The following is a 24,656-nucleotide window of genomic DNA, read 5'->3' on the forward strand; positions in this document are numbered from 1 at the left end:
AGGGTTGATAAATTGATTGTTACCTAAAATTTCAGAAAATAGTATAAAAATGCTGATCACCATTTCCTGAAGCCTAAGGTGATGTTGTCAAATTGCAGTCCAAATCCCCTAAATATTCAGATTAATACATGACTTAAAGAAAAGCAGCAAATCCTAACAACTGAGGAGTTGGAACGAGATAATGTTTGCATTTTCTGCTTCAAAAACGATAAACGGTTAATTGATTATCAAAATAGTTACCATTAATTCTCTGTTGATTGACTAATCGACAAATTTTTTGAATGAGTGAACAAGGAAATCATTTTGGACACAGCTCATGACTGCTGTATGGTAGCGCACAAAGACATTTCACACACATTTTATTTATCCAGTGCAGCACGGGAATAAGCCTTATTTCTTTCTGAATCACCAATATTATCAGCCAATAATGGGAATTATAAAGGTCACATCCTCAGCATTCTTCCTGTGATCCACAAAACTATTTTGTATGACCTTATTTCTATCAAGTGCATGCATCCATTTTTTCATTAACATTAAGCATAATTTTCTCTCTGTGGAGCACAATTTCTGAAGTTGCCTTTCAAACTGGAGTCTTTTGCAGTTATAGGTTAAGATGCTCACTCTGTTTCCTAAAGTGCTTCCAAGGATTCAAACCAGCAACTATTCTGGTAACAAGCCAGAGAGAGGTGCTAGGAATAGAATTAAAATAGGAGCTAACAGGGGTGGCAGAGATTTTTGTTGAGAGCAATTAGAGTGAGTGGAGGAGTGGGGTATCTCTCTCTCTCTCTCTCTCTCTCTCTCTCTCTCTCTCTCTCTCTCTTCTCACTCACTCTCTCTCTCACACACACACACACACACACACACACACACACACACACACACACACACACACACACACACACAACCCCCCATAAAGCTGGCTTGCTCAGCCGTAGTGGGACTCAGAGGCTGGCACAGCTGGCAGTGCCCGAGCACACTGGGCACCATCTCCCTCCTCCCGTGCCAATCTCAACCCACGCTCATCACATTCAAATGCACCAAGCTTTATTGGCAAGATGAACACGGTCACTGTTGCTTGCCGTCATGCTGAGAGAACAAATACAATGCTGATCTTTCACAGGGAAGTGGCTTCCCCGTTGATCCAGTTCAAGTTCACTTTAGTGTCATAAGTGAAAAGTGTACAAGGAAAATCGAGAGCTTGTTGTGTGTCAGTTCATCCCTTCTTTTGAGCTTGTCTGCATTTCTGGTCTTGATTAGAGGGCATTACATATGAACCTCCATATATCACTTTTTGCCTCTTAAAAGAGTGCCGGTATGCTACAGTTCCACAACTACGGATGCCTTGTAATTCCAAGCGTTTGAAAGAAAATATCCAGGGGGCAGATCTTACTCCAGTGAGCCCCATTCCCTCTAAAACAAGCTTCGTCTTTGTCAGAACAGTCAGACTCATTATTTAAAGAAAATTCCACGTGCAGATACACTTACACCATCAATCTGTGATGGCTTGTGAGTGACTGTCATTATTTTCTTCTACCATCTACCCACCTGTCTCTTTTGTTTCCACTTCAGTTAGTCATTTACTACATTTCCTAGAATGCCTTTTGACAACCCTCACAGAACAGACAGGAACGTGTTGCGTTTGCGCTGTGGGTTAAACATGTGGGTGGAGAGAGAGCAGTAGCAATAGTGATACCAATTGCAAAGTAAGTGCTGGAGAATGAGTTTTTCCAGTCAAGAAAAACTGAGAATTACGTCTCTGCATTGCATTCTGGTCTACTGCCTCTCATACTCTGATGGATTTCTTACTGATTGACAGCTGAATGCAGATGCAAAATGTTGGGTCAAGGAAAAGTATATTGCTGTGACACAAAATATAACCTTTACTTTCTATGTTGGAGGTTTTCTTAACATGATGTCACATCATCTACAGCAGGTCAGTAATTGCAGAATTTATAAAATTCAAAAAACCATACAACAACATCAGCTTCCAAACATTCAGTGCACATCAAATACTTTATTTACTACTATATAAAACATTTTAAATATCCCTTGGTAAACTCATTATACAACCTCACAGGGATCACACAGTCCTAATCATTTGCCTCCGTGTTTTATTCTTTTTGCTATAATGTTGCTAGACTGGGCCATATAATGTACTACAGGGACAGCATATAACCTCTTGCCTTTTTCATTTGTTAGGAACAGACAGAGACACACCTGTCCTTCAACAGGCTTTAACCATCGCTGCTTATTTGCAAGATGTTGACTGTTCGACACTTTACTTCTGCCGAGTTGCAGAGATCCCTTTGCTGGCCGTGACTGTGCTTTCTGTTGCTTCTTGTTTCCAAGTGATCATTTGAAATGAATCAATACAGTTTGCTTTGTCTGTGTTTGTGAGTGCTGGTGTGAGCATGTGATTACTTGCGAGCTTTTAGCATTACTTCCGTTCTGAAAAAATCTATTTGTAGGTAGACTTGAGTTGACTCGATCACTGAAATTTTAGACTTCTGATTTATGTGTTACACCTGTAACATATAAATAAATGTGTGTGTGTGTGTGTGTGTGTGTGTGTGTGTGTGTGTGTGTGAGACCTTTGCACATATTGCAGGTTGTATCATTATGCAGCATCAAGGCACTGTGATCATATAAACGTTTTGCTGGCTGCTACTATCATCCTGTCAATGATTTGACGAGATGACAAGTCTGAGCATGCTGCCACTCTGTGTGTGTGTGTGTGTGTGTGTGTGTGTGTGTGTGTGTGTGTGTGTGTGTGTGTGTGTGTGTGTGTCCCTCAGGCTCTGACAGACTAATGTGCGCCACAGCCCCTGGAACAGGCTGTCCTTGTCCTGCGGTTCATTCCTTCTTCTTTTTTGTCTTCTTCTGTTTTCTCCTCTCCTCTAACCCTTCCTTCCAGTTTCCATTCCTCCATCTTTTGTCTCTTTTGGAGAATAATTTTGGAAATTTTAGCTCTTCTAAATGAAACGCAGTTGTGTCATTCTTTCTTTCTCTCTCACTCTGTGTCCCCATGCCAGTTGGCAGTTTATCTGCCCTCAGGTGTTTATTGACCAGCCCCCTCTTTCCTTTTATCTGCCCATCCATTCATCCCTCCATCCGTTCATCCCTCCATCCGGCCAGTCTTTGCCAGTACTCCCTGGTGGCTGTACTTTGGCAGGGCTGTGGAACGAGACTGTGCCGTGTTGTTTCTGACACCTGGCACAGCTCGGACTGCTTCAGCCCAGCTCACTTTCACTCTATTGTCAACCCATCGGCTGATTGGCGTCTTGCGTTTATAACACCATCCACTGCCTCTCAGCCAGAACATGGAGTCGGTGGGATGTTGTAGTGCTGCAGAAGGTGATCAACAACATTGTAAGCAGGTAGTACATTTTATGACTGTCAAAATTATTTTTTATTAATAACATGAATAACAATGAATAGAACTGGGGAAGGGTTGCTAATAGTACTAAATACATGGAGAATTAACACCTAACTTTGCACCTTTTTGCAGCTTTAGGAAGCTTTTAGTTTACAGTCTGCATGGTGCTCATCACAGGTTTCCATGGCACCTCCCTACCTACTGGGCAGCTATGCCAGCTCTGTCCAGGGTTGCCCCCTCGACTCAGTGCAGGTGGTGGGAGAGAGGAGGATAATAGCAAAGCTATCATCACTGATGGACAATGTCTCCCACCCCATGCAGGACACCATCAGTACACTAAGCAGCTCCTTCAGCGACAGACTCCTTCACCCCAAATGTGTGAAGGAGAGATATCGTAGGTCCTTCCTTCCTGCTGCTGTCAGGCTGTTTAACAACCAGCACTGCTCCCAGTAACCCCCCCCCCATCTCAGCATCAATAATAATAATAATGTGCAATAATTACTGTGCAATCTATTGCCCATGTGAAACTGCTGCTGCTACTATTTTGTGTTATCTGTTGTTGTGGATTCTTACTGTTTTTTCTCTTGTACATAGTGTTTTTATTATTTTCCTACTCTTACTGTTTATTTATTTTTCTCTCTATCCACTTTGCTGCTGTTACATTGGAATTTCCCCATTGCGGGACAAATAAAGGAATATCTATCTATCTATCTATCTATCTATCTATCTATCTATCTATCTATCTATCTATCTATCTATCTATCTATCTATCTATCTATCTATCTATCTATCTATCTATCTATCTATCTATCTATGCAAAGTAGCTGATTTTTCTTTAGTTGTAACATAGAATAGAGAGCTCTTCCTTACTGAACAGCACTGACAAGAAGCTCTCTTTATTGGTAATGTTTGTTTCTTTCATTCTCCGCACAAAAAAAAATCTATTCAGTTACGTTTATTGGTATAGCTTTTAATCAAACTCACAGCCACCTTAGAAACAGTCAGTGAAAGCAGCTTCAAAGACTGACCATGTTCAGGTCAGTGTTGTCTTATTCTTCCTTCCTGTCCAGCATCAGTCCGGTCAGATAGGCTTTTGTCCGGGCACAACTGACCCAGGTCATCTGAATTATTTTTGTGGCCTGAGGACACCCTGTCGTTCATGAGGAGGCATGTGCTGTAGTTGCAGCGATATCACTGAGGCAGGACAGTTGATGCAGAATAGATAGTGAATGAACAGAGTGTGTAATGTATACCCTGTATATAAAGGTTTTACTATTTGTCCATGAAATATAATCATTTGCACCATCAGTTAGTGATCAATCATAGTGAATCTTTCCATCTTTCACTTGACACTTATTTCAAACAGGGAAACAGATATATTTGTGAAAGGAGCCTGTTGAGGCTACATGTTAACAAAGCCAACATGGTGTACTAATGCAATAATTAGTGGAAAAGTCAATGATTGGAATCATCAGTCGAGAAGACCCCAAGTCCACCTGCATTTCGTCAGTCAAATTTCTGCACTTTTGTTTTTTTAACTGCGTCATTGTACATAGAGCAATAGCATGGCAGGCTGTAAACTTTACAAACCTAGTCTCAAAATGACTGCAAACTACAAAACTAACTACGATGGAAGTAGAAAAGAGTGGTAGTTAACGGAGGGCAGCATCCACACTTTTATGTTCTCTGACTATGTGGAAATCTGATGTTTTCATATCACAGATATCACAAATAAAGGCATTAAAACGTGAGGTAGGCTTAAACAAGAGACTCACATAGATGCTTTTCCACTGCAGGAAGAGCTGATATAGGAATTTAGTGTGGCATTGAGCAGTTGAATCTTCTTGAACAGCCATTCGACTGACAAAATTCTCAGTTGGGTACAGGGGGATCATTATCAGTGGTAAGAATGAGTGTAAGGACTATGTCTTTTTTTCCAGCTAAAAACTAGTAGAAGAAGTAGAAAGCAAAGAAGGGGATTAAGTTGATTCAAGCAGAGAAACATACAGAAGATTTTAAAGGAAAGGCAATTAGTTGAATATACAGCAATAAGAAATGTTGCAATTTCCTATTGTAAAAACAAATTCTCTTATGCTATCTCTCTTCCCTTCTCTTGGTGTCACTTTCCTCTCTGTGGTTAGCCCACACATACTGTACATGCATATCATCCCTGATATACTGAGGAACCTTGGCACAACCTCTCTCTCTCTCTCTCTCTCTCTCATGCACACACACACACGCATGCATACATTGACACATGTATGATGTGATAAGACTCACTGTCCTTGGAACAGAACTGTGTGTCTAGTGATAGCCAGTTTATGAAGTCATGATGAGACTGGCTGTAACTGACAGGTTGTGTGTGTGTGTGTGTGTGTGAGCCTTCGCATGATGGTGTATACAGCCTTGTCAGTCATTGCACTGCCCTCCATCACCCTTTTGCTGTCTTTCTCTCTTCTTCTCCAGTATCTTAAAGTGCCAGGAACATGTGTTAGTAAGGATAGAGGGACACAGAGAGAGAAAGAGAGAAAAGCAAAATAGGTAGAGGGAGGAAAAATAAAAATTGTATATATGTAGCATGGCCGTGGTAATGTGTGACAGCAAAGTAAGAAAGAAAAAACATAAGAGAGCAACTGATGTAAGAGGAAGAAAAAGGGCGGCTGAGAGAAACGAGGGAGGATAAATTAGAATAGAGAGAAAAGAAATAATATTGAAAAATAGAAAGATGGGATAAAACGAGACAAAGCGAGCTAGGGAGGGAGATGAGAGAGGGAGGGGGGAGAGGGATGGGAGGAAGAGGATGAATAGGGTAATAATGGCTCAGTGTGAGAGCTGTTGTAGAAAAAGAGAGAACGGCTGAGTGAAGAAGAGAACAAAATGAGGCTGAGGGCACTCAGACAGATAGAATTAGACACACCGCAGAGGGTGTGTGTGTGTGTGTGTGTGTGTGTGTGTGTGTGTGTGTGTGTGTGTGTGTGTGTGTGTGTGTGTGTGTGTGTGTGTGTGTGTGTGTGTGTGTGTATGTTTTTATGTGTTTGTGTGTGCAGGCAGCTGTACTCTGCGGATGGTTACTAGGTTTGCAGTGCGCGTGTGTTTCTGTGTACGTGTGTGTGTAAGAAAGAGCATTTTTATGGTTTTTATGAGTTTTAGGAAACGTAATGGCAGCAAATAGCCGGCTGTGACAGGTGGAGAGCTTGAGAGAAATTCTTTAAGGTGTTCTGCTTTTTGCTAATGCGTGTTTGTTCACTCATATGTTTGTGTGTGCAAGAGTAAGAGAGAGAGGAAGACTGAAGTGCGTAAGAGTGTGTGAGGACGAGCTAAATGAGAGTGTGATGGTGCTAAAAGACCAGATGATGACTGGAGTGCTGCCTCCGTCCTTCCATCTCTGCTGCTCACTCCCACATTCCCCACGTTTTTCTTCTCTCATCCTCGCGGAGTTGTCACTGGCAGAACTCCTCGCTCATTAGAAAAGTGTTTTAATGCAGCAGAGACTTAATGTACTGTAAAGGTGTATCATATTCTCTGTTCATTGTGTACGTATTATCCAACGCTATGCGACACAATCATATATCCATTTTTCTCTCCCTGTCTCTGTCTCTCTCCTTCCATCACAGGCGGAGATTGTCAAGCGGCTCAGTGCCATCTGCGCTCAGATCATCCCTTTCCTCTCTCAAGAGGTAAGTGTCACCACCGCCAAGACACGCTTGATACAGTTGCATGCTAAGCAAGTTAAAGAGAGAATGTAAATTCCGAGGTTCTCAAAAAAAAACATTCATTGAAATACATGCTGCTCAAATTGAATAAAGTGTACAAAAACAGAAACACTTTCAATAAATGCACTTGAACAAATGTTGCTAGGTAGAAGTTTTAGTTTTTTCTTTGTCAGACATGTTAATTCAACTTTATGGTCAATTTTGAGGCTGTGGTAACTAATTACATTTAAGTACTGTACTTAAATACTATTTTGAGTTCCTGTGGTTTTGTACCAAATCAAAATGTACTGATATTAAACAAATTCCCACAGGTATCAATGTCACTGGAAACAACACAGAACTACTTATTATAGCATTAGAGCCAACTATATAGCCATAAAGAAGGCTCTCTGACTTATATTAAATTTTATTGTTTTCCGAGCATTTAGATCCCATTATCTTTGAATTAAATACAGCTACTCCTTAAAAATTGCTTTGTGCCCTCTTATCATTCAGCAACATTATCAGCATTTCTGCGTGTGCGCTTGGCCTTCATTAATTGCTTCTTAAAGTTATATTTTAATTCATATCTGCTCCATACAACCTAAATAAGTAAGGATTATTGAGGTTAATATGATTCTGTTGTGTATATGTGCATGTGTGTGTGTGCACGTGCGCTGGTTGTATGTGCGAATGCGTGGATCGGAGTACAAACCTGCAGACACACTTCTTTTCGTCCTTGAGTGTGAGCGTGCACTGATGAGTGAGCTCCCTGGAGACAGGATGGTCACAGCTCTGTCAGTTTGATCAATATTGACACTGGGTGTGTGTATATATGTGTGTGTGTGTGTGTGTGTGTGTGTGTGTGTGTGTGTGTGTGTGTACTGTTGCACACATGCATATTTGCGTTTGTGTGACTGATTACATTGGGATTTTGTGTAAACAGGACTGAGATTTTAGTTAGTGTGGCTTTGAGCACGTGTGTGTGTGTGTGTGTGTGTGTGTGTGTGTGTGTGTGTGTGTGTGTGTGTGTGTGTGTGTGTGTGTGTGTGTGTGTGTGTGTGTGTGTGTGTGTGTGTGTACGTGTCAACGAGCATGTGGCCGTACAGTCTTTGTGTGACTTTTTCCATCAGTGTTTGTGTGCATGGTTGCCCAATCCAGACATTTATATTTATACCCCCTGTACAAGCAGAGTCGAGCTGTTTTACTACCTTTTTTTCCAGTTTGGTTCTTGTAATCCTTAGGACTGACTGTACATGCAATATACATGATGTTTACACTATATTCTGTAACATACAGCATGGATACTAATGCAGTGCCTTTCTCCTCCTGTTTTCTTTCTGTGGTATTTAATGTGTGTGTCTCTGTGTGTCTCTCTCTCTCTGTGTGTGTGTGTGTGTGTGTGTGTGTGTGTGTGTGTGTGTGTGTGTGTGTGTGTGTGTGTGTGTGTGTGTGTGTGTGTGTGTGTGTGTGTGTGTGTGTGTGTGTGTGTGTAGCACCAGCAACAGGTGGTCCAAGCAGTGGAGAGGGCCAAGCAGGTTACCATGGCTGAACTCAATGCCATTATCGGGGTGAGTCACCTCCATTCGTCATGACAACACACACACACACACACACACACACACACACACACACACACACACCCACCTACACATATGTACTGGAACCGAAGAGAGTCAGCTGATTAAATTCTTTCATCATTGGTCTATAGATATGTAGATTAGAAATGTGATCATCAAATAGGTGAGGCATTGACGCGAACATCACTCAAGGTGTTTACGTTTGTTGTTCGTTCCCACAGATGGCGATGTTGATCTTGCTACTCCGTCAGGCAGGTGTTATTTTACTAGCGAGTGCTTTGATAGCATGCTATGAATTAGCGTGGCTAATGGGCAATTTCAGAGTTGTTGTTTTTCTAAATGGAAACTGGCCTTTGAAGGATTCTTTTTTAATCAACAGAACCCACAGAATTTGGGGCGTGTCTCTGTTGTATAAAATCCGATGAATAACTACAGTGTTGTGTCCTGTTTGACAATTTTACTGGTTGCCGTAACCTCTTTTGGAGGATGCAACTGAATATACCAAAACGTAATGAATCACTGCTCCCTCCAAAATAGCTGGGGAGTAGCCATTTATAAAGCGCCCAGCTGCTAGTAGTTTAAATGAGTAGCTATTAGTATAGGGAAATGTATTAATGTTTTGAAGTAGCCAGACCAACATGCCAAATAGTCCTTTATGTGGGAGCTCTTTTCTTAAAACATTTTTAAGATTAGTCAATTCTATTGTCATTAATTCTTCTCAGAGCACTGATCACATTACTGTGTACTTACTATACAATGATAGTATGGTGTGGTAGCGCTACAAAGGCTGAGTCCTTACTCTAGCAGCTTGGGTTCGATTCCAACCTGTGGTTGCATGTCATCCTCTCTCTCTCTCCCCACCTTCCTGTCAGTATTCAGCAGCTACTATCTAATAAAGGCAATTATATCCCCCCAAATAATCTGAAAAACCAAAAAAAGCACACAACAATATGGTGTATGCTGCATTAATTACACTCTGTTTCAAGATTTCTGCTTCAAACACTTTCTGTGTTAATCGGTGCTCTCTGGTCAACAGTCAGTTTAAATTTAAATTCAGTTGAAGCTAACATACAGACTGTAACTGTAGAGTTATACTGAAAACTTTTTATGCACCTACACACACATTTAATAGTGTATGATCACCTGACCAAGAGCAACATGGTATACACATGCCACAGAGACACACGGTGATGCCTCTGAGTGCCCCTGTATACGGGGCTTTCCAAAGCTTGTCTGATCACTGATCACATTACTGTCTACTTAAAGCCCTTTGTTCCTCACAGCACTACAAACACTGATGTCTCTAAGGTGTGAGTGTATGTGTGTCGAAACACACTGGCTTGGTAAAACAACACACAAAAACACATCATAATGCTCCCTTCAGGATAATACTGTAGCCTTTCTTTATCAGTAGCTGCTCCTTTGCTCTCCGCTCTCTCTGTCCCACATCATCCTCTTTTTCTGCTTTCTCTTTGTCTTTCTGTTCATTTTCCTTCTGGATTTCTTCCAGAATCATCTCTCCTTTTGTAATCTTTTATCATTCTCTTCCTCTTATGGCCCTGTCCTCATTTCTCCTCTCCTATTGTTTTTTTTTCTTCGCTATGTCTTATCTTTTGCTCTCTCGGCTGCACACTTTCCCTCCCTCTTCCTGTGCTCATTTACGCTCTCTACCTATCTTCTCCCTCCTGCTCATCTAATTCACTTTTCACTTCTTCCACCCTGATTTCCCTCTGTTCCTCCCCATCATTTACTCTCTGACTCAAACATTTTCTTCCCTCTCTTTTTCCCTCTCTGTGTTTTCCCTTGGCCTCTTTCTCCATCTTCCTCCTCGTGCCTTCCCTTTATAATAAATCCCATTCATCGCTCTCGCTCTTTTCACCGTCTCGTCTTCTTTCTTTCGCCTCTTGGTTTCCATTTCCACTTACTTTACTATCCCTGTGTATCCTGATCATTTAATTTCCTTCTCCCCTTCTTTCTTTTTCCTCTTTCCCGTCCGTGGTGTCCATCTTTCTCACCTCTTAATCCACTAATCTCTTTAATATCCTATCTTCCTTCATCGTATTTTCCTCTCTCACTGCTGAGCTGTCCATGTGGATTTGATTTCATTTAACCTCCTTCCTTTCTCTACCTCTCTCCACTCCCTTTTTCCAAGCTCAACCCCCATTTCCTCTAACTTTTTCCTTCTTCCTTCCCCTTTGTCCTGTGTCACTTGCTTATTTTCTATCTATTTCTTCTTTTCCCTGTTTTTTCTAATAACCCACCCCCTTGTATGACACCATCCCTCTCCACCCCCTCGCTCCCCGCTCCCTCCTTTCCCTGTGGCCACAGCAGCAGCAGCTCCAGCACCTGTCTCACCACGCCCCTGGCATCCCTCTGACGCCACACCCATCAGGGCTGTCCCTGGGTGCGGGCGGCTCAGGGCTTCTTGCGCTGACCGGGGCCCTGGGGGTCTCGGCCCACCTTGCCTCCAAAGATGAGCGCAACCACCTTGACCCTGAACATCTCAGAGGTAAAGAACCGTAGACTTTTCATCCTTAATTTTGGATTAAATGCAAAGTGATCTTCAAGAGCCAAATTTAGCTGGAGCGACAAGGTGTAAGATTAATTCACTCTAGCCCATTTATGACAACAAATAATGCATTGATAAAAACAGTGCCTCTAAAAATACGATAGATAGTGCGACTTAAAGTCAGTGGCAGCCTGCTGTAGTAGACAAGGGAGCCGCAATTTAAAGACCCAAAGTTATTGTATGCAGAAGCTTTTGCCCTTATAGCCCTGAAATATATCATCAGGGTACCTGCTTTAGTTTCAGATCAGTGTACACAAAATGTTTCATTATTGAAAGTCAATTACACTATTGAACATATTGAGAAGATGTTCAGCAAGTTCTGTACAAGTGAGGTAGAATAACTGAGTCTGTGAACTCATCTAGAATGAAACCATCACATATCCTGCATGCAAGAATTATTTTTTTCTTCAGAAAATAGTTGTATTTCTGCGTGTACATGTGAGCATTTGTATGTTTATTTGTATGTTTATTTTCATGTTTGTTTATATATTTATATATATATATATATATATATATATATATATATATATATATATATATATATATATATATATATATATTTATACTAGGATGGGCACAAAGCAGCAGTGAGAGAAACCCTGACAACCGCTACAGAATAAGAAGTAGATCATTTTATAATTTTAGACCAGATAATATGCAAAGCAGCACTATACATCATTTGTGGCAGGCAGCTTTTGCGTAATTTGTACAGCAAGTCACCTTTTGGACTGAATTTGAACTTACTTGTTTAGATTGCTGTCATAATATGGACAGACGTATTCAAGGCACTTGAGTAAACGCAGGAGAAATGCTTTCTCCCAACGAACTTTCATTCACCCCGATAGAATATCTTATCTTTGCGCTCTGTTTCAGGCACGGAGCCAAGAGAGACTTTCTCATGAATAAACTGAGAGCTAGAAAGAGAGAAAAAAAGAAGAAATGAGCAATAGTAGAAAGGGAGAGAGATAGAGAGATCAATGTGTTCATATTGGCGTGTTAAGCATCTGTGTGAGAGCTTATGCATGTCTGCAGCTGTGTGTGTTTCTGTTCTTACATACGAGAGGAAGAATGACTGAAAAGATAGTGAGCGTTGAAAGAGGCAGCGGGGGAAGACAGCAAGCTTTGTCTGGTTGGAGAACAGAGAGAGGGAAAGATAGAGAGGAGGCTGGAATCAGGCACAATAGCGGGTCTGTATCTTTATTAGAGAGGAACCGTCGTAGTTCAGCCTAACCTTGGCTGACTGGGGGACTGTTGTTATTATTATCAGGACTGACGTCAAACTTTCTCTCTTTTCCCCTTTACTTCTCTCTCTCACTCTCTCTTTTTTTCTCTACTCTGCTCTCTTTCCTTACCTTTCTCCGCCCCATCCCAGAGGGAGCACCCAGCAGGGTGAGTAGTTGAGTAGTGTGTTCAGTGTGTGTGTATGTGCGTGCGTGTGACAGTGATAAACTGAGGGAAATGGAGACGCACTGTAAAGTGGCCTCTAAAAAGGCTGTGTACTGCTGGAGCACAGCCAGGAGCAGCACAGCTCAACACCAGCACAATAGCTGCTCAACGCTTTCAACCTTGAGCTTCTCAAGGTTTTCTACATCACACTAACATCTGAGCTCACAGCATTTCGCTGTTATCTGGAAGAAAGTACAAATGGAGTGAATGAATGAACAAGCAACTGCTTGTTTATCAGCGCCACAAATGCTCTGGTAATCTGCAAGAATTACAGAACAAGTGAAAGGATTAAAAACCCAGGCAAATATTGCCTGACACATGCCAGTTAGTTTCTGTTAAAACGAGCAATTCTTGCTTAAAAAATGTCTACTTGAGCGTACTATACATGCAGTATATAAAACGTCAACCACAGGAGGCCTCATATATTTTGTAACTATCACACCACTGAGATCCATTTGAAAAGATGTTTCCCAACAGAACCTGCTCTGTTGTATCGTTAGTTAATATTTGGTATAGAATTGCACAACTGCCAGTACTGTAGAGGAGGTGAGGACCACAACCTATTTAAATGAGTCCTTTGTGTATATTCTGTTAACGACTGAAACCACTGTACCAGAAAAACCAAAATGTTGTTGTTGTTGAACATGATGGAAGAACAATCTCAACAGTCCAGGTCTGTCAAAGCATGCACAGTACCCTGACCTCTTATACGACTTATGTACAATATCTATCCAAAACGGTTTTCTAATGAAACCTGATTCTGTGCATTGGTGGCAGGGAAGCAATGGTGATATTTTCACCATTATGTCACCACATTTATGTGACTTTTCAGATTACAGGCAAAAAAACACTAATGATTGACTTGTTCAATAATACACACCGGGCAGCTTGAAGTTCAAATTCAACCTCCCTTTAATTAAGTGTGAAAGTGAGATGTGACAGGATGGTGACTGGGGTTACTATAATTAATGGTAAAAAGAAAGCAAAGAAAATACATCCTTAGAAAAATTGAGTTAATGCAACATGCAATGAAACATGAAATGTATACAAGCATTCATCTTGCCTTGCAGGTTTTGCGCATATTTTATGCCACTGTAGTTAAAAGTCCACGTTAATCGCCTGGAGAATTAATGCAGTGCAAATGGGCTGATTGAAATTCATTGGACGTCTATGGTTTGTCCTATTCTCTGGCTGCTTTATGGAAGCTGTGTGAACACTCCCTTACTGTACTGGCTGTAATGGACAGCTGGCCTTCATCAGTGTAACTGTTGATAACAGAGAGAGAGAGACAGTGAAGGGGGGGGGTTAGAGGGAGATAGAGAGTGAAAAGGGAAAAGAGAGAGAGAGAGAGACTAAAGAGGAAGAAAAAAAACCCAAGAAAAATAGGGAGGGAAAGGTTGTTAAAAAAATACCAGCAAGTCTTTGTTCTGGTTTTTATTGTGAAATGAAAATGATTTAAGAGTGCTACTGACTTAACTTTCCCTCCCTCCTCTCTCTCTATCCGCAATGAAACCCTTAGCATAATTTAATTGCTAAACACAATGCTGATTGTTAAGCACCAGGAAAATATTTCTCCTATGAGTTGAGGTTTGTGCTGAACTTAGCCAAGCATTTCGGCGTTTGGGAAGGGAAGGGAGGGGAGGGGAGGGGGAGATGCATATCAATTGGCATTTGTCAGAAAGCCCCGCACTAGTAAAACATGTTGGAATTTTAAACGGAGGGGAAAAAAGGGACAGCGAGAGGAAGTCAGGAGAAGAGGGAAAAAGGAGGAGGAGGAGGAGGAGTAGAAGAAAAAGAAGAAAGAAGAGAGGGAAGTTTGTTGAGCCACACTGAGGTCCATTGTGTGGTTTTCTCCTCTCCTCTGTCCAGTGCTCCTTCCTGTCGGCCCCGTGGGCTCCTTCCTGTGTGACTCATTGGTGTGTTAAACCATCGCTGTTCTTGTCCTCCCCACAGGGGGGGACAGAGAATGACAAGTGGCCCTCACCGAACCTCTGGCCCCTACCCCTCCCGAAAAAAAACCCAACACAATGCTTTGATCGGCTTTTCTGAGTGTTGAGCACCAGGCTAGGCTGTATTGTAAATATGCCGGCACAGCTTTATTGCTCAATAATGAGAGTCATATTTTACATGAGGACTGGTGTGTCGAGGGGAGAGCACTAATTAGCTGTATAGGCTGTCTTGTGTGCTTCTATGGGTACCTCTTAACCTGTGCTTACGTCTGCTGTTCTTGCTGTGTGTGTGTGTGTGTGTGTGTGTGTGTGTGTGTGTGTGTGTGTGTGTGTGTGTGTGTGTGTGTGTGTGTGTGTGTGTGTGTGTGTGTGTGTGTGTGTGTGTGTGTGTGTGTGTGTGTGTGTGTGAAATGTTCTCATGTGTGGTTTTATGGGGCTTTCTGTTAATGTTTGTGTTACTGGCCAGTGTGCTTTTACTTGCCTTTACCCAAGCTCATATCTACAGAGTGACTGTGTGTGCACCTTTCTTCACACCATGTCCTGTACCATTGGTGGCTATGGGTGTGTTTTATGGGTTTGTTAAAACATGTGTTTAATCTGTTACTTTTCACCCAAGCTTTCATCACCTGTCTTTACTACAGTATTAGTATGTTTGTGTGTTCATACCTTTATTTGTGTCCTTGTCTTTCTCCAGAGTAAGTCAGTGTCATCAACAGACAGTCAGCCCACGGAGGAGCGCCAGGGCCCGTCAGGAGGCTACTCCTCCTCACAGGGAGGAGCTGAGGCAAAGAGGAGGCGCTGTGACGACAAAGAACCCCTTGCACCGCACTCCTATGTACGTGTTTGTGTGTGTGCTTGTCCTTGTATGATGAGTTAAGCTGAGCTTTATATGATGCCTGGGAGGAGTATTGCAGCAGCCCAAGGATACAACAACAAAAATAAACAAAAATGTTCACGTAAATGAACAATAACTATATAAACATGCATCAGATTATTAAGATTGATTGTAAAAATGACATATGTACATTCACATCAAAAGCAACCTAATAGCAAAGCACACCAAATACGTCACAAAGTACTTGTGTGTGTGTGTGTGTGCGCGTGTGTGTGTGTACATGACATTAGAGGCCACACAGGGGTCGGGGGCCCGTGGCCAATTAGAGTCATGTTTGGTTTGGATGGGTCCAATGGGGAAGAGCCGGGAGCCACAGGCGATGTAATGCCAGAAGAGAGACGGCCAAGGCAGATAGCTGTAATGAATTAGATGGCTGTGTGTTTGCAGTCTGGAGGATTGATTGACACTGGGAGTCTGTCTGTGCAAGATGGCCTGCAGCTAAATCAGTTTGGCATCAACAACAACAGTCCAAATCTTCCCATTAGTTCAGAGCGAGAACAAGCACGGATAGTTTCCACTTTCTGAATGTTTTTCCTCTCTTTCTGTCTGTCGAGCCACATTACAGCTCCCATTTCTCTCTGTTTGCCTTTTGCTCTTCTATAACTCTCTCTGTCTCTTTATCACCGTCTCTCAGTTTCTCTACTTTTTCCTCTCACGCTGTCTTCTTCCTGTTTTCTTTTAATTTTTATTCCATCTTATTTCAAATTTTCTCCCTCTTCCTCCTTTTATGTTTTCCTCTTTGCATCCCTCATTCTCTCTCTCTCTCTCTCTCTCTCTCTCTCTCTCTCTCTCTCTCTCTCTCTCTCACTGTCTGTTTCTGTATTTTTGTTCTAGGAATAGACTGTAGACATAGCCATGTTTTGGCTCTGTATAATTAGGTACTGATGTCACTCCACACTGATGTCAATAGGAATATCAGGCCATGATCACATCAAAGCACTGTTGCCATGGTGACTAAGTGCCATCTTTCTCACCCCAGAAAGGGAGAGAGAGAAAAACAGAGAGATGGCTAGAGGAAGAGCGAAAATGTGTCATGGATGGAGAAAGAGCAACAGTGTGTGTGTGTGTGTGTGTGTGTGTGTGTGTGTGTGTGTGTGTGTGTGTGTGTGTGTGTGTGTGTTTGTGTGTTTGTGTGTTTGTGTGTGTGTGTGTGTGTGTGTGTGTGTGTAAATGAATAAGAGAGAGATCGAAATAGTGTTTGTATGAGGGAGATGTTCTGTGAGAATATATGGTATATAGTATCTCTGTGTTAAATGTTGCATGGTGGACAGCCAGTGGAAGGAAGCAAAGAGCAGCCAGTGATATTGATATATCGATCTGTGTGGACCTTCCACTTTATTATTAAAGTTCTCTATATACACATACAGTACAGTGTACGTCTGCGTGGTTGATGGAGAGAAAAACAGCTAATAAAACTGCTATCTTATCTTTGCTCCACAGGACAGCGATGGAGACAAGAGTGAAGACAATCTCGTAGTGGACGTCTCTAATGAGGTAAGTGGCCAATCTGTATTTAAATGATTTTAGACATCCTAATAATTAAACTTCAACTTTCAGCTCCTTGTTTGTTATTTTCTGTAGTGTCACTGTACTTTACCTGTTCAGACAGACAAAGTTAGCAACCAGCCGGTTAACACAGTGTAGCATTTAATTGTAAAGAGCCAGATATTTCCATCAGGAGTTAGAGGAGACCAAAAACAGAGCTAAAAGGAGAGTAACTATTGGACTAGAGTTTGCAACGTTCCCAGAAACACAGCTCCAAATGAATGCTAGTGTAAATGAGCAACTGTTTGCTAAAAAAAACAAAAAACATATGAACTTAAGAGCTGATAATGTCAGTCTTCTGTTAACAAAAGACCAAAAACTCTTAATTGCAGGTTTAAAGTAAAATGAAAGCTCTAGTTCCTTTGTGTGTATGTTAGCACTTGCTAACACTTTAGCATACCCTGTTGATTTGTATTTATTTTTATGTATTTATTTATTTGTACTTAAATAACATCTTGGATGGTCTTTAAAGGTAATTTATATGAAATAATCTGTGGCCATGCCTGGCGGTTCTGTATAGGAGATAAATTTGCCTCAAAGATGAAATGTTTTAACTTCTAGTTTTCCTCAATTCCTTAGAAACTGAAGCTGGTGGAAAATTATGTTCAAACATGCATTTGTTGTTGTTCACCTGAAATACTTTAAGCAAATGATTATTTAAAATCTTTGAATCTACATGACACAAAATAAAAAAACAATAGCAGCTTCTTATTAGTAAAAGTCCAGTCTGATTTGTGGTTGCCCACTATCAGTCAACACAGTGGAGCAATAGAGAAAGTGACCCCCTAGAGACATATGGGTTACTTCCTGTTCATTAAGTTTATTAATGAGCCATAAACTTCATACATCTCACAGAAATAAATGTACCCATCACAAAATAGTAAACAGTTTTCTTCCTCTCACCTCTTCAAATGAATATTCCACCTTCACTACTAATGTTTACTCACAATTTTCCATCTCCACTATGGAAAATATTTAACTCACTCACAGGACTCACACTTCACTCTCTCCCCTTCCCACACACCTCCTCACAGCTACGCCCTTGTGCAAGAGATGTTAGATTTTCAGAAAATATCTTTGATTTCCTTACAAAGCCACAAGTTACAAGCCACCTTTATCCTACAGAAGCTCTCTGACACTGTGTTGCAGCCCACACATGAATAAAGCATGAATCCAACGTTGGGAGGACCAGTAGTGTTACTCCTGGGACTAACTGTAGATGTTCTTGCCACAGCTTGGAAACACCCTCCGTCCTCTGCATAACCCTGTTTGTCTGGCTGTCAGTAGTTCAATTTAACACGCAGATCTGTGTGTGTGTGTGTGTGTGTGTGTGTGTGTGTGTGTGTGTGTGTGTGTGTGTGTGTGTGTGTGTGTGTGTGTGTGTGTGTGTGTGTGTGCGCCTGTGTGTGTGTGTGCGCCTGTGTGTGTGTGCGTGTGCGCCTGTGTGTGTGTGTGTGTGAGAGAGAGAGATTGTGAGTGTGTGTGAGGTCAGTTTTTAATACATTTTATTTAGATTTTGATTTTACCTGACCCTCTTTTAGTTTTAGTGTCCTTGATATTTTTGGAACAGATTTGCTGTTTTTTGATTAGTTTTTTAGACATGGTCAGTTTTATTTTTGTTTCATTAAGTTTGAGGCAAAATATGAGGTTTTTTTGACAGTCTGATAAGGACAACATGTCCCAACTTATTATTTATGTGGATGTGCGGCCAAGCATAATCTGTATTTAAGACTTAAAATCATAGTTGATTATTTGTTTTATTTTTGTTTTTAGACAATGGTTATTATTCTAGTTAATACACTCACACAAATGTTAACTTCCAACAGGGCTAAAACTATTAACATAACTGAATAATCTACCAGTTATTTTTCAGATTGATAGATTAATCATTTGGTCTATAAAATGTCAGGAAACAGTTAAAAAACAACAAGGCAATAAAAGCCCAAATTTATTTTCATATCGTCATTGACAAATACATTTGAGAAGCTGGAACTAGTGACTTTTTGACATTTTGTTTGAAAAACAACTTGAGCAACTCAATTATCAAAATACCTGTGGATTAGCCTAATTTTCTGATGATCAACAAATCAAGTGATTGTTTCAGTTTTGCACTTTCTCTCTCACACTGTGTGTGTGTGTGTGTGTGTGTGTGTGTGTGTGTGTGTGTGTGTGTGTGTGTGTGTGTGTGTGTGGATCTGTGAATTGTGAAACGAGTCAGCAGGTATGTTGCTAGTTCAGTTTTCCGCTGCAGTTTCCTTGTAAATAGGAAGAGCTCCTATGTAAGCTCATTATCAGCTGCTGCTGTTTGTGTTGTGAACTGTGTCTGTCCACACACACACACACACACACACACACACACACACACACACACACACACACACTACAATACTTGCCTATCTCTTCTCATCTACCTCTTCTGTGTGTATTTTTGTTCTCTTTCCAGCCTCTTGAAGCCTCCGTTCTTCCATCTCTCCACTGTCTTTTCAATTCACTCCTTCTTTCCCACTCCTCTCACCCCGCTCCACCTCCTCCCTTTTTCTCCTCCCTTCTCTCATTAGATAACTGCAGTCTGGTTCATTTAATATATGCAAAGCCGTTTATGCCCCTGGAATATTTTAGGTCTTTAAATACTTCACGCAGTGTACCAAAATATGTTTTATCTAAGCTCTCTGTATTTTGATATTGCACACAAAAGCGGAACCGGTCTCTTGTGTGATTTGGAAACTGGTACAAAAGCAAGACAGAAAAAAAATATGACAAATGTGGGTAATGGCAGAAAAAGGGAGGGAAATTCTCTGGTGTGTCTGTGTGTGTGTGTCTGTGTGTCTGTGTGTCTGTGTGTGTGTGTGTGTGTGTGTGTGTGTGTGTGTGTGTGTGTGTGTGTGTGTGTGTTTTTTTAGAGCGAATGTACATGCATGTGTTTGAACATACATGCAAGCATGTTTGAATGTGTGCATATATATTTACCCATGAGTGTGTACATGTCATGTAAAGGTCTGGTCTGTGTGCGTTGTTGTTTGAGTAGATGATTGTGTGTGTGTGTGTCTGTGTGTGTGTGTGTGTGTGTGTGTGTGTGTGTGTGTGTGTGTGTGTATGTGTATGTGTATGTATAAGCACTAAAATGTCTGTGCTGATCACTGTGACCCAGTGAGAAGTGCTTACTCCAGCACTCTGTTCTGGGGGAGGCAGTGCTGGCTCAACGGTGGCTCCAGTGATGAAAGCAGCTGTAACAGCAACATTATCTCCAGGTCCACACACTACTGTACCAGCAACAGTGACAATCTCTACTGTTTCATGTAATGTTCCCTGAGCCCTGAGCTCTTTTACAAATCATAATACAGACTGTGACACTAGAGGTTATGTTGTATCCATTAAGTGAGACTCAGCAGCATTTTACTTAAAGTGTATTTTGAAACTCTATAACCAACTGCTGGCACACAGAAGAAATGTGTTTGTGTATTGCAAGAGAAACAGCATTTTTTTTTGGCTTAAATACAAGGTGAAAGACTATGTAAAAAAAGAACAGGGTAAGTATTAGGAACAGCAATCTACACACGGTTGCTAAACATACAACAAAAATATTCAAAGAAAGAAAAAGGCAATAAGTTTGGTTTTCAGAATGAAACAGCCCTGCATAAAAAAAAAGCAAGTAGCTGCGTTTGTAGGTACATGTTGCTTCAGGTACGGCTGAGACAGTGAAATACGACGCAGGAATTCCAGTTGGAGAAATAGAACGGTAACTTTGAAGGTCTATCAGTCACGAAAAACACTGCACAGTTGTTTACTGCATTACCTGGAAGGATTTTACCACGGAAAAGTTATCGTGGTGACAATCATTTCATCTTTCGTCGCATCAATTGCGAGGTAGCAGGTTTTACTTGGAAAAAAAACAAAAATATGTTGACAGTGATAGTAGAGACAGAGAAAGGGAAGACATGCAGCAAAGCCCGGTCAACAATGCCTTGACACAAGATAGGCACTCTACCCGGTGAGCTGTCGGGGAACCCCTGGTGCACTTCCTATACGTGACAAAGAAGTTTGGTGTCACTAAAAAAAGATGAGAATAATTCTACTTTAAGGACAAGAATCCCTTCTTTAAAGAGAAGATGTCATTGTGATGAAATGCTGTAAAATGGCAACAAGACTGAACAGCAAAATAGTTGAAACATTGTGTGATAAGTTTTTCGTCTCTTTTTGTCATTCAGGAGCCTAACTCTCCTGCGGGCAGCCCTCCTCACTCTCCCCACGGGAACGGGTTAGACCGGGCTCCTACTCTACGGAAAGAGCTCCCGGGCTCCTCAAGCACAGGAGAGGCCCCCTCCACCCCAAACCCCCGCAGCCCCACCCCAGGGAAAGCCAAGGACCCTGCACAGGTATGATGGATAGATTCTTAGAAAGTTGCTGCACTCTGCTGACTGGGAGGGTTGTGCTTTTCTTTTATGCTAATATATTGCTGTAATTTTCAATATGTTTAATGACACGAAAGATTTTCAGCCTTTTTTTTGGGTAATAAAATGGTATTCTTATTCACTTTGTATGCCTAGGGTGGCCATTCCTGACATCATTTATGATGTTTTGCTTTGGGAATAAAAGCACTTAAAACTCGTACAACCCAAAACTATTGTACAGTAACTAATCATTGTCCTATTAAAGTACACTGAGAAGCTACATGGATGTCTAGCACAGATAGCTGTAGCTGTCAAAATAGCTGCGCCAGTACCACGGAGACAAATCCTTCTCTTTTCGTTGAGATTGGTCATAAAGTGACCTAGTCATTCTGGAGATTTGTAGAATAAAAGAGCCCTTGTGTGATAAGTGTTACATGTCCTATGATAGATCAGCCATTGGTTTTATTTATTATTTTTCTTGTTTGACTTCTCTACAGTTGGATAAGTCCCAGTCTCCTTTGTCCAAGTCTGGCACCCCATCCCCGTCCCACCGTGAGGCCCTTACCCCCGGAGCCCCAGGAGCCCCCGGTCCCAGCACCTCCTGCCTTCGTCTGGTCAGCAAAGCAGCATCCAGTGCAGACCCCCTTGGTGAGGATCTCCCGACTGTAACAGCTTTATGAACATTTTAAACTGAAAAATTGGTAACTGTTACATATATTTACAGTTAACATAAATATAAATATAATATACATAATATATTACATACCTCATCACTTACTAGAGAAACATTTACTTTCTAGTTTAGCTGCTCGACTAGAGATAATATATTTTTTTAAATAAACCGAACTACCTCTACAAAATAGCACCAGGAATTAAACTGTCATGACCTGAATGGGATTTGCACCCAGTCTACCTGCCCTTCATGCCATATATCCTCTTGTCCCTCCGTTTTTCCATTTCCTCATTTGTTTATGCAGTGACATTACTGTTGCCTTGTAATTTACTGTTTTGTGCCAAAATCTCTTGATTTGATCAGAGCAAAGTTATACAAACTTATTTTGAATATTCACAACCAAAAGAAAGGAGTGAGATCCCCCGACTCTGTTATACCATTTAAAACAAGGCCTCCTAACTGTTATCCGCTCCTTTGTGGCCAGTAGTGAAGACTATTGTTGTACTTGACAGCTCCCTGTCTGAAACTTAGTTGGTGTATAAACTAATAAAGTTTAATAAAAGAAAAAGATATCCATTCTTCTCATCCCCTCTGTGACTGTGTTTGTGCCTGTGTGCTACATATTGTTTCCCTCTTTATGTCCATCCTTCAATCCCTCCTTCCTCTTTTCCCTCCCTCCCCAGCTCTCCGCAGTCCCATGTCTGTGCCCCCTGGTTCATACCCGGCTCATTTTGGCGTGGTGTCCCACGCAGGGCTGAATGGAGAGCTGGCCAGCCCAGGAGGTTTCGGTGGGGCTCTAACTCTCTCCCCGCAAATCAGCGCAGCGGCCAACGCCTACTCCCGAAGCCCCATGGTGAGTAAAGGCCAAATTATTCTTCTCTGTCAAGGTTTGATTTATAGTTCAGCATCAGATCTAACCCTCTGACTGTCATAACACTGTTAAAAAATAGATGAATGTGTTCTGCGTTACCAGGTAGTGTTGTTCGTTCATTATAAACTCAGTTATATGTCTAGCATCAGAAACATAAACACAAAGTAGCCCTCTCTGTAGCCCATGTTGCTTCAATGCATAATTGTTATTGTTGATTTGCAAGTCAGCTGCTGTGGGACTGTTGTGCATTGTAGTTATAGTATGTAGCCTTTGCACGTAGACTCTCCCACAAGACTTCAACATAACTCAACCTTAAGGCGGGATGTTCACTGCAGTGCCCTGTTGTTCACCCTGTCATCAGTCTGGGGAAAGGCAGGATGCTCACAACATCACATATTAGTGTCAGCACACTCTGTCAGCACACTCTGTCAGAGTACTTTTGTTACATTGCTCACTCCAATTGTTTTGGAATTATTTTCTATCGTTGTAGTTATCACATTAAATTGTACCTTGTTTGTTATGTGGAAATCAGCTCCGTTAACTTCAGTCTTTGTCAAGATGGTAATGGTTTATCTGCTCTTTTGTCCGCATCAGGTGGCGTATGACTCTCGGTCTCACCTGAGGGCCCCAGGGCTGTCCTCCTCTCTGCCTGGTTCCTCTGGTGGCAAGCCGTGAGTTTGTATTTCTGTAACACACAAACACATAGACAGATGGGATAAAATCTCAATACATTTGTTAGTTTGTAAAAGTCGCACTCTCAATATGGAATTTTAGAGTGAAAATTTTAGTAGACCTAAAAGTCTTTTACTATCATTAGTGTGCACATAGAGGACACTCAAAGTATATTCCCGAATTATACAGGGCAGTTAAACAGTTAATTTTCTATTCTTTTATTAGCGATTTAAAAAAAGAAATATGTGAAAGCTTAGCAGGATAATCATGTCAGGCTAAGAAAATACTTAGATACAGACGATTGCACATACTTAAATCAAAGCTTGCTCTGTGATAATCCAAAAATATTTGGATTGGAAAGGAATCCAAATGAGTAGTAGTTCCTCCTAGCTGCACACTTTGAGTTTCTCTATATACTCAGGGCTTTTCAGTGCTGCACATTAACCCTGTCTAACCCCTGGAATCCCTGAATACTGAAGATACTGTAGAATTTCAAGTGTCCAGATCACATGCTCCAACACACTCGCACACTGTCCATTCGGCTTTGCTGTCTGAAGATTTGTGTTGTTTTTGTCAATTGTTGCAGAGCAGCAATTCATTCTTGCGGTGCTAATTTGAAATCATAAAACGGCCTGGGCTTCCAACCGCTACAGTATTGATCGACCATTAGCAATGCCACACTGACTCTGCTCTGTAACACAATCTGCCATTATGCATTCCCGCCCACAGCTACAGTGGGCCAAGTAATTGCCAGAATTCAGGCAAATATTACTGTAGTTCCAAGACCATTATGGTGTCGTCAGATTTCACAACTTGCCCCCCCCACTTGTGTGTGTTTGTTGCATTATGTATATTTACCTGTAGCTCCTCTACTTTCACTTGCTCATTGATTGATTGATTCTGTCTTTTCTGTCCTGTCTCTGGCCCATTTTCCCAGTCCTTCAGTTTGCAGTATCTACAAGTCCAAGCTGTTTATTTTTAGCTATAGCTGCTCAGTTCT

General features: G+C 41.4%; 1 protein-coding gene across 4 annotated transcripts in view; it reads left to right on the forward strand.

Annotated features, from left to right (window-relative positions):
* tle2b (TLE family member 2, transcriptional corepressor b) overlaps nucleotides 1–24,656 on the forward strand; it is a 76,782-nt gene that overhangs the window by 42,358 nt on the left and 9,768 nt on the right. For 2 of the 4 annotated variants that reach the window (XM_051377296.1, XM_051377292.1), the window contains exons 5-14: nucleotides 6,991–7,053; nucleotides 8,565–8,639; nucleotides 10,977–11,157; nucleotides 12,590–12,606; nucleotides 15,307–15,447; nucleotides 16,948–17,001; nucleotides 21,258–21,425; nucleotides 21,938–22,088; nucleotides 22,797–22,966; nucleotides 23,579–23,655. In XM_051377296.1, coding sequence (XP_051233256.1) covers nucleotides 6,991–7,053; nucleotides 8,565–8,639; nucleotides 10,977–11,157; nucleotides 12,590–12,606; nucleotides 15,307–15,447; nucleotides 16,948–17,001; nucleotides 21,258–21,425; nucleotides 21,938–22,088; nucleotides 22,797–22,966; nucleotides 23,579–23,655 — 1,097 coding nt within the window. The remainder of the gene's footprint in view (nucleotides 1–6,990; nucleotides 7,054–8,564; nucleotides 8,640–10,976; nucleotides 11,158–12,589; nucleotides 12,607–15,306; nucleotides 15,448–16,947; nucleotides 17,002–21,257; nucleotides 21,426–21,937; nucleotides 22,089–22,796; nucleotides 22,967–23,578; nucleotides 23,656–24,656) is intronic. The other 2 variants (XM_051377295.1, XM_051377294.1) reach the window with 2 other exon arrangements.

The sequence above is a fragment of the Dicentrarchus labrax genome, unplaced genomic scaffold, assembly GCF_905237075.1.
Source record: "Dicentrarchus labrax unplaced genomic scaffold, dlabrax2021, whole genome shotgun sequence".
NCBI lineage: Eukaryota > Metazoa > Chordata > Actinopteri > Moronidae > Dicentrarchus > Dicentrarchus labrax.